Source organism: Halichoerus grypus, chromosome 2 (assembly GCF_964656455.1).
Source record: "Halichoerus grypus chromosome 2, mHalGry1.hap1.1, whole genome shotgun sequence".
Classification (NCBI taxonomy): Eukaryota; Metazoa; Chordata; class Mammalia; order Carnivora; family Phocidae; genus Halichoerus; species Halichoerus grypus.
Window position 1 is genome coordinate 175,623,291 of NC_135713.1, and position 10,710 is coordinate 175,634,000.

The 10,710-nt window shown below is 39.4% G+C and overlaps 1 protein-coding gene across 2 annotated transcripts in view; it reads right to left on the reverse strand.

The window, feature by feature from the left end:
• The window catches only part of MED13 (mediator complex subunit 13), a 103,701-nt gene extending 94,520 nt beyond the window's left edge, over positions 1 to 9,181 (reverse strand). Inside the window, exons 1-2 of one of the 2 annotated variants that reach the window (XR_004913938.2) lie at positions 8,356 to 9,181; positions 6,112 to 6,346 (exon numbers count right to left, since the gene is read on the reverse strand). Coding sequence is in view for 1 of the 2 variants with exons in the window: in XM_036081781.2 (XP_035937674.1) it covers positions 6,112 to 6,346; positions 8,356 to 8,421 (301 nt within the window). In the remaining variant the exon portion in view is untranslated. The remainder of the gene's footprint in view (positions 1 to 6,111; positions 6,347 to 8,355) is intronic. The other variant, XM_036081781.2, reaches the window with a different exon arrangement.
• Between the last annotated feature and the right edge of the window lie 1,529 nt (positions 9,182 to 10,710).

The following is a 10,710-nucleotide window of genomic DNA, read 5'->3' on the forward strand; positions in this document are numbered from 1 at the left end:
CAGTTAAACCTGAAGTTAAATGATTTAAGAATACTAAATAGTTTAAAAATTTCATCAGTACTAATTTTCAAGCATTTCTCCCTCATTGCTCTAAAGTTTATCTAGGGAAAATCTAGTTCTAGGGAACTTAATGCTTTTATCTAGAGAAATTTAGGTGAACTCAATCCTCATTTTACATTATATCCTCAAACGCCCACAATTTTCATTAACACTAAATGGGAGTTATGCATAAAACAAAGAAGAAAGGACACCTGTAAGGATCTTCTAAGCCAACAAATATCAAGTATATCTTCACCTATATAGCAAGTAACTAAGCAACTATTATACTAAAGCAACAATTTCATTTTTCACTGCTGAGGAAATAAGTCCTAATAACACTCAATGAAAAGCCTGAAGATTTGTTGTTGTTGTTTTGGTGTGTGTGTGGGCGGGGGGGGGGGGGGTCACCTAGAAATAAGAGTCTACTCAGCCAATCTTCTAATAGCCTGTTATAATAACCATAGCAAAAGTACTTCTCTACATGTGTATTCAGATATGAAAAGTGAAATGGTACAACCAACCCACCCAAGATAGTGATATGCACCTCTTACACTAATTAAAACCAGTCCCTGAATCTCAACACCAGTATCATAATAGAGAAGGGAGGTAGAAGGGAACATACAGCAAATCTTTACCTAGCTCTTTTGAATTTAATCAACCATAGCCTAATGGAAAAAGTCTGCTTAATGCATTTAAATAAATGTTTTTCTCCTCTTGTATCTGTATCCCCAGAGAAAATAGGTTCAATTTTGTTTATAGTAATTTTCCATTAGAACTTTTTTTTTTTTAAAGATTTTATTTATTTGACAGAGAGAGAGACACAGCGAGAGAGGGAACACAAGCAGGGACAGAGGGGGAGGGAGAAGCAGGCCTCCCACCGAGCAGGGAGCCTGATGTGGGGCTCCATCCCAGGACCCTGGAATCATGACCCGAGCCGAAGGCAGACGCTTAATGACTGAGCTACCCAGGCGCCCCTCCATTAGAACTCTTAGCATTAGAACTCTTCATCATTACCTGAAAAATTTTTACAAAATATTTGAAAACAATGCAAAAGTTCAAATGCTAAATTTGATTACCATAAAATATTTTCCTGAGGATACAGATTATAGTGATGACAAACTATGTGATAGGTCATCAAAATAATTCTGTCACTATGGGGGAAAAAAATGAAAAAGCTGACACACCTAGTATTGGTATTCAACATTTTTCTCAAAACTGACATCTTTAAATATCTCCACAGTAATAAACCAGTAAAAATGGACTCTTTTCCTAAATAATTCTGCCAAGCTTTTAAAACACAACATATACTAATGAATAATGAATGGGTCAAAAATGATAGAAAATGAGAAATGTTTAAATGTCTAATTCAGTGTTTGTCTTAAATAATTGCCCATTCATAGCCATTCATTCAACAAATATTACTCAGAGCCTTAGGCTGGCAGCATCACTGATCTTTGGCAAAACCTGAAAAACTCTGGTTTAAAAATCCCCTGAATATATGTTGATGATTACCTCTGATTTGAAGATTTAAAAGATATATGTTCTTGCTCAAAATGGGCAGTACACAGAAGAAATATGACAAATAAAAGTGTTCCTAGAAGACTAGTCAATACAAAAAGTTCGTCACAAGTAAACTATGGAACAGAAGATAGAAATGAATTAACTCGCTTCAGGCACACAATTTTTTTATTTGGCTGACGCTAGATTCCTCTACTTGGCTGCTATTTATCTGTTTGTCAATCCTGTTAAAGCTGCCACTTAAGGTTAAATTCCACTATAATATCCTTCAATAAAAGAATCTAAAATTAAATTCTAAGAGCAACCAATGGCCCATTTAGTTTGACAGTATTATGATGAAATTCTGGTATAATGAAAGTATCTGGACAAGTTGCTAAAATCCCATATATACACCACAGGAGCCAGAAAAAATAACAAATATTTTTAGCCCTGAGTCTGTTTTTTTAGTTTCAAGGTATCAGTTTTCTCAGAGTCTCATCACAGTCTAGCTTGCTATGATCTTTTTTTTTTTAAAGATGCAACCTCAGGAGAGGGAGTAGTTTTTATTTTTATTTTTGTTTTAAGGGAAAGACTAAAAGCCAATAAGGACAGCAATAAAATTCCAAAAAGGTTAGGGCACAAAAGAAAAATACCCAGAAAACTCTTCTCCATCAAGGACACACTAATGGTAATAAAACAATCTTGGCTTTGATGCAAACTAATAGTACACTTAAAAGAACCAGTCCTACGTATTATATAGAGACTTGTGAGCAGAGGAATTAAGTTAAAATTTTCCCAGAACCAATTTTACACCTCTATCATACAACCACTAAATGAGGTCTGCTACAAATTTTAAGTTAAAAAATATATATATAAATAAATAAAATTTAAAAAGCTGTAATCAGAGAAAAGTTTTGTTCCCTAATCCTTCTTCTATCAAACCATATTAATTCAACTATCCATTCTCTCAGAGGAAGCAGACCAAAAAGTTAAAAAAAAAGTTAGTTTTTGACTTTGGGATTCAAGGGATATTTCGAACAAATCTCTTCCTGGAATGTTAAAGTTAGGCAATACTAGTTAGCAAAAATCCTAACCCAAAAATCATTAGGTCTTTGCAAATCACTAAACAGTACTGACTACTACTGCTACAAAACAAGTACTGAGGGTTTAAAGTATGTATCAAGTTAGATTTGTTTTGCTGTAACAGATTTTTACCAATTAGCAATAAGGTAAGTTTACATTCTGTTTCTACACCTTGAAAAGAAAATGACCTAAACACATGCTACATGATATTCAGACAGGCAAAATTTAAAATGCACTATAGAACCTGATCAGATTCTTCAGAACTATCAAGATCATCAAAACAAGGCAAGTCTTAGAAAATATCACAATCTGGAACAGCCTAAGGAGACATGACAACTAAATGTAGTATCCTGGATGAGAACATAGGATAGAAAAAGAACTCTGGGTAAAAATAAAGGAAATACAAATAAAGTACAGGCTTTAGTTAATACCAGCATATCAATATTGGTTCATTAGTTGTGAAAAATGTACACAATATATGATATTAACAATGAAAGAAGCTGGGTGAGGGTTATACAGGAACTCACTATACGATCTTTGCAAATTCTATGCAAATCTAAAACTATTTTAAAATTAAAAGTTTATTTTTTAAAATACACTATGGATGACACGAAAGAAATAAGGGGGTTGAGCAAAGGCAATTCTGTACTTTTATCACTGGATATTTCAGTTAATAAGAAAAACAGAATTCTAATCTTTGCAAAGTAGAATGCCTTCCCTCTTTCCCTCATCAAGAAGGGAAATAAAACCATAATCACAAACATTTCAGTAACAAGATGAGGTAGGTGCTGAACCAAACAGAAGGGCACTGCCTGTGCCTGCAAAAAGCAAGCTCATACTAAATTAACCAGCTTTTTAGTTACCACCTGGGTCCTTCCGGTTCCCTTTTCCTCAGTGCTACACCTCCACTTGGAACTCAGGATTGCCTCCTGCAGCTGATGCCACCCCTACTGTCCAGCTGCTCTCTTCTCAGGGGAGCTTAAAAGAAGGGAATAGAGTGCCACAGATGGGAAGAAATGAAAAAGGGGTTAGCTAGAGAGACAGAGGCAGACTAATTATCCCAAAAGGGAGGCAGACGGTGTCCCTGGAGCAAAGAAAAGGGCGAGACAAATATACTCCATCTGAAAAGACCTTATTATTCTTTAAGATATGTCTGATTTAAGTAACAACATTCTAAAGTAAATGACAAGTTGGGGGGAAAAAAGGGTAAAATATTACATAAATACCACTGACTACACACGTTGTTTAAAACAGTACAGAAGAGGCTTTGGAATGGTAATTATGATTATACACACTACTCCTAATATATTTTGCTTTGCTATTTCAATTGCTTTCACTCTGATAAATGTTTTAAAGTTAATTATCATTCAATGGCATTCAGCAAAATCTAACAACAATTAAAACCTAATCTTCCAAAATTATATTCATTCACATTCAAGATCAGTATTTTAAACTACAGGTATTACTATTTTTTTTAAATTATGCAAAAAAGCAAAGTTAAACTACAGAAGCTATTTTTTAAACTGTAGCCCAGTTTTAGGAGAAAACATATTTAACTCATAACATGAATCTAGAGGGAAAAATCCCCATAGTGTTTTAATATACATCAAAACAGCTCACATTTAATTTTAATAGACTTTCAAAATACTAGTCTTATGATGGTAAAACTAAATACTACACATCTGTTAAAATTATCTTTGATTCTACAAAATGTATTACACGAAATCTGGAAGAAAAGTGGTTTGTTCAAATGCTCTGCCAACTTTATTAAGACTGAAATCCCCAAGTCAGCATTATAGTTTATCAACTAGTTTATATAGTTTATAGTTTATCAATAACATTAAAACAGTCTCCAAACATTTTAGTTAAGGTGGTCTTTATGACCACTTAAAATAATAAAATAACTCCAGCATACCAAAGTGAATGGAAGAAAAAAGCCAGCAAGCTTAATAAAGAAATTTCATATCCTGACATATATATATATATATTTCATATACTTGTACATACACATACATATGTAAACACATCACTTTACATATTTAGAACTACAATGCATACTCAAAACTAAGGACTAATATCTCCAGCAGGGATCTTATTAGAAAAGCTAGCAAAGCTGGAAAGCATTTATCATAAAAGAATTGTAATCTCTCTCAAAGATTAGCAGTGAAGGGTTTGTTCATTAGAAGGTAAAAGGAACTATCAAAACAAATGTAACACATACATTCCTACAGAAACATTAGTCTTACTAAGAGCTTGTTTAAGACGGTCACCTGGATTACATTACATCCAAAAATAAAATAGGTCTTACAGGTCAAATGGACAGTAATAGAAACTTCAGAGTATTCAATTTCAAATAAGAATGCTTTTTTTAGTTATCAAAAAATCCTTAATTTACCTGTCAAGAATCATTACCAAACATCTTGCTGAAGTCGTTGGTACCTTGCAGCAAATAACTAATCATTTACATTCCTATCACCAAAGATTCAGTTAACATTGACTCTTAAGAGTCTAAACGAAGCACAAGCTTCAGTGACTACATGAAGAGCTACAGTTTCTCTTTCTAAAGTAACATTTGGTCATAAAAGTCAAGAAATTAAGATAGAAGTAGTCTTATTGATAGGTTCATAATAAAATTATTTTTGTGTAACTTTTCAGAGTATGATTCCATGTCCTATAAAAGCTAAACAAGTTGGGAGCGCCTGGGTGGCTCAGTCGTTAAGCGTCTGCCTTCGGCTCGGGTCATGATCCCAGGGTCTTGGGATCAGCCCCGCGTCGGGCTCCCCGCTCAGCGGGAAGCCTGCTTCTCCCTCTCCCACTCCCCCTGCTTGTGTTCCCTCTCTCGCTGTGTCTCTCTCTCTCTCTGTGTCAAATGAATAAATAAAATCTTAAAAAAAAAAAAAAAAGCTAAACAAGTTGGCACTAGTCTCATTTTAGTGAGTGTTTGAAGGAACACTATCTAAAACAAAAGAATCACTCTCCAAGAATAACAAAATTAACATATGCTTTCATATGTTAATATAACAACGACAGTTAATAAAATAAATATATACCTTGGAGAAAAAAACATGAGAAAGTTCAGTATTTCTAGATACTCCTACAACTGTCTGCATAATCATAGGGAAGAGAGCAGTGGCAGAATGGACTCAAATGGTGAATTACATGTGCCTGCAAATTACTTTGTTAGCAACTTTATGCTCCCCCATTTCATTTTTCTTAGGTAACAGGCCTTCCCTGTGCCCTGTCTGCATGAAATTCACAAGGAACCTGGCTGGTGAAAGAACAGTTACTCAAGGCTAAAACCTGACATAATATGGATAATTTAAGTAAAATAAAATAACCACAGTGAAATATAACAGTAAGCTCAATTTTTATCTGGCTTCATACTTAGTAGTGTTTCTCACACACAAAAATCTTATTTTGTAATATAAATGATTTTTAGAAAAAGTATACAATGTTGCTATATATCATTAGTTAGAAATAAGTTGCTTTCACCTGACAAGTCATGGTGAATAAGGTCAGCAAAATTGGGGTCTTCACCCCACCAAAATATCCACAATTCTCTTCTTCCAGGTCTTTGATCTCGCCGCCAAACACCAAGTACATCTGCCTTAAGGCAGCGACTAAAACTGCTCAAAATGGGGTCTTCCTCTGTCACCGGAAACAGAATAGGGGCAGAAGTTGGGCCTTGCCATACATATCTTTTCCATTTAATTCCCGTCAAGTCAGCCTAAAGAAAAGAAAGCATGATTATTACTGCATATTCATTCAAAGTCAATAGTAACTCTTTTTTTTAATTAAAGATTTTATTTATTTATTTGACAGAGAGAGAGAGAGACAGCGAGAGAAGGAACACAAGCAGGGGGAGTGGGAGAGGGAGAAGCAGGCTTCCCATGGAGCAAGGATGCGGGGCTCGATCCTAGGACCCTGGGATCATGACCTGAGCCAAAGGCAGACGCCTAAAGACTGAGCCACCCAGGTGCCCCAATAGTGCTCTCTCTTAAAGCCCCTTATTTCATTGAGACATTACAATTTTTCAATATATATTAAGATGTTAAGGCAGATTGACCAAAAAAATGATTCTTTGATCATTCAACCAAAAATTTAAGGAAAGGAACAAAAACAGCTAAAATATTAACACTGACATGTCACTGAATAGCAATAAATATGTGTCCCAAAGAAAAATAAAAGAAACTTAACAATGTTAAATATAAACATGTACTTTAATACTGCACACGTAGTTCTGTTCCAACTGGTCACGTTTACTCCCTGGTGTCACACTTGTAACAGAAAATTAATTTTTAAAGACTCATCATTTCATGTTTATAGAGGTGATGGCTCTAATGAAATGTGAACTATACTGAAAAAATTGTTAGTTCTTCACATATCCCTTTTAGGAAAAGTGAAATAGGTGCTCACAAAGAACTGTCAGATTTGTACTAGTCTATTTTCAAAGAACCTGATCCTAAAAGTACCAAAAATAGAGTCAGAGAAGACAGAAATGTAAAACCTGCTGTTATGTTTTACTGCATCTGAAGAGATGCTGATTAATGGACATTGTACAAGAAAACATTTTACAAGAGAGAAGGGCATTAAAAATCCCAATTTGGCACAGTGAAAGAAATTCAACAGAGGGAATTCAGTAATTCTTTAACTTAAGAGGTGCAAAGCATAAGGTGCCAAAAATGAAACTGCTGATACATGACTGGCAGTTTACACTTGCCAACTAGTTGTGCTCCGCCCACTCAGTTCACTTACCTATCACATACTCTCTTAATATTTCTCCTAGCACACAAAAAATAAAGAAAGTCACTGAAACTTTAAATCATGGATGAAGCTAAGCTGCTGTCCAATTGAGGACTAAGTATTTGCAACAGTTGGTAGTTTTCAAAGTCTTAACTGTGGATGTTCCCAGAACTGGGCCAACCTGTGCAATTGTCATTCCTGCATCCAGCTTCCCTAGACTTTTCAATAAAACGAGGAGCAGCCTGCCCAAGCATTCTAAAAATGCAAGCAAAACAAATACGAAAAAAAAAAAATTAGTGCAAAACCATAGAACCTCCTCCATTAGTCCGTTTCACTCTCACACAAACATGTTCTAATAAAAGCAAGATGGCTAGAAACTGTCAAAATGGCAAACTGTTTTCAAAGTTTAAAGAGAAAACATATGAAATGGTATCTACTGGTTTTTACAGAGAGATCTGAACTTATCGAAGGGAGAAACTAATCTTCTGTTAGCTTGACTCATTAGAAAATGTAAAAGGAAGAGAGATTTTTAGTACCTCAGTTCCGGTGTCCTGTTTATTGGGGGAAACCAAATTAACAGAGTGAGGAATAAAGACACTGGAGAATGGCAAAAATGGAAAGTGTTAAGAAGGGATACAGGGCCAATAAGGAGAAAAGCAATAGTTAAGCAAGAAACACAGAGGGAAATGTGAGTGTCCTGCCAGATAAGGAGCAGAAGTTGAAGACAAGACTACGGTGAGCAAGAGTCGGAAACAAGAAAAAAAAAAAGCCAGCACTCCTAAACCAGAGCCTAGGATGGTGGGTGAGCGAACGCGTTTCCCGGGGTTGGTGCGGAGCTCCGCCGCCGCGTCGGCTCCGGCTGGGCCTAGCCTGGGGACTCGGGCATCTGGATCAGACCCGGACCCCCTCCCCCACGGCCCAAGGGCGCACCTCGCCGCCCCCTCCCCCACCGCCCCGCTCGCCGCGGCCCCCGCCCGCGGCCCCTGCACTCACCAGGCAGAAGAGGTTACAGTGACAATCTTCCAGGCTGGCCCCGTTCGGCACGAAGGAGGAACTCATCGTCCCTCACAGCAGCCGCCGCCGGCGCCACAACCCACCATCCGCCATTACCGCCGCCTCCGACCAGAGAGAGAAACACAGACACCGGGGAGGGCGGGGGGGTGGTGGTTGGGGGAGCGGTGGAAGAGGAGGCCGCCGGGCCGCCCGCCCTCCCCACCCACCCCCCCGCCGCCGCGAGCAGCCCCCGCCGCCCGGCCGGCACCTAGCCGCCCGGGGCCCAGGGCCGGCGGGAGGGCCGCGCCGCGCTTGCCCCGCGGGCCGGACTGCGGCCGCCGCGGAGCCCGCGGACGCTCGTCCCTCTCTGGGGGACAGAGGAGATATGTGCCCCTTCCACAAGAAAAAATAATAAATTAACACAATAAATAATTAAAATGGAGTCCGAAAGGGCAGAGCCCAAGCCCTGGAGGGTTCTCCCGGGCGGAGAGGCGCCCGTAGAGGGGCAGGAAGGGCAAGAACCGGGAGGGAAGCCCAGGCCCCCGGCCCGGCAGCGACGATGTCCTTAAGCCCAGAATCTCCTCAGTGGCGGAGGTGGTGGCGGCGTCTGCGGGCTCAGACCATTCTCTGGCTGTGTCTTCGTGTCGTCCCTGGGCCAGGCCGGCCTAACGTCTGCTCTACTGCGGCCTCACCGCCCGGACGCCGTAGTCACCCCCATTTTGTGGGCCCAGCGGGCGGTGTTTTTCCCCCTTTAATCCGAATTCACGGGTTTTCCCTTCGCTTTAATGGCGGCCACAGGGACCAGCTCGCCCTCTCTGCTCGCCCATTGGCCGCCTTGAGGTCACGTGGGCCCGGGCTCCGTGGGGAGGAGGAGAGAGAAGGGAGTGAGAGAGGGCCGGGAAGCTTTCGGCGGAGGCGGTGAGCCCTGGGGACCGGACAGCCAGCTGGCGGCTACTAAGATAGCGCCATCTGCTGGGTACCCCAGCCAGTGTAAGATGACCCCGGCCCAGGCCCTATCTTTCTCCTTGCCGGGGAATTTACGGTGCAGGAGGGTTCACATCACAAATCTGAGAATTAAGTGGAAATTAGTTTGATTTCGTCGGAAGAGAAAGTGTTGCAAAAATTCCCAGGCATTTTCACTCGCAAACCCCTGAGCTTGGGAGTCAGACGATCTGAGATAGAACTTGAACACTTAAAAGTTGTGAGATTTAAGAAAGAAATGCATGAGAAACAATATAGCCTTATGGTTAATAGCCTAGGAGTTAGAGCCGCACTTGCTTGGGTTCAAACCTTGAGTCAGTCAGTTCTTTGTGTCTCAGTTTTCCTCATTTGTAAAATGGGGAAAACATACATACGGGTGTTGTGATAACTGAGTTAATACAAATAAAGCACATAGCCCAGTGCCTGGCACAGATATGCATTGCTAAGAGTTATCTATTATTGTTGTCATCGTTACCTCATAAGATTATTGTGAGGAATTGAACCAGTCAGTGTATGTAAAGTGCCACTAGTGTAGTCTCCGTGAGAACCAGAACTTTGTTTTGCTTACCACTTAGTGCTTAAAAAAAGGTTCCTAGCACACAGTAGGTGCTTGGTATTTGTAAATTTGCAAATGAATGAATGGTAAGAAGTGGGAACCAAGTAAAATGTTACTTCCCTTTCCTATAAAACACTCCGTTCTTTACTAGGTTACACTTCAGTATATGAGTTCAAACATTTTCCCTGAGAGTTTTGGAGAGAGAGACCATGGGAAAGGAAGGAAGAAGGAAGGAAGGAAGGGAAGAAGGAAGGGAGGGAGGGAGAAGTAAAGATGATTTAAAAGTTAGAAACATTAGCGAGTTAGGATTTACCATAATTTGACATCATAGTTGCCTTTGTAATATAAATGATGGACTGTTCCACGTCACTTCTTTTTAAAGATTTTATTTATTTTATTTTTTTTGTTTTTTTTTTTTCTTAGATTTTATTTATTAATTTGACAGAGAAAGAAAGCACAAGCAGGGGGAGCAGGAGAGGGAGAAGCAGGTTCCCTGCTGAGGAGGGAGCCCAATGCGGGACTCGATTCCAGGACCCTGGGATCATGACCTGACCTGAAGGCAGACGCTTAACCATCTGAGCCACCCAGGCGCCCCCAGGTCACTTCTTCAGCCATGGAATGAAAAGCATTCCTCATCCACCCATTCGTTCATCTATGATGATTAAGAGCCCAAATCTTGAAGCCAAAGCCTGTAGAAAAAGTTCTGCCATTCGTTTCAAAGTAAAATTTAGTCCAAAATGAAATTAATCTCTCTTACTTTCAGTTTTCTTATTGTAAAATGAGGATAATAAAAGTACTTTTCTCCTAAAGTGTCTGGT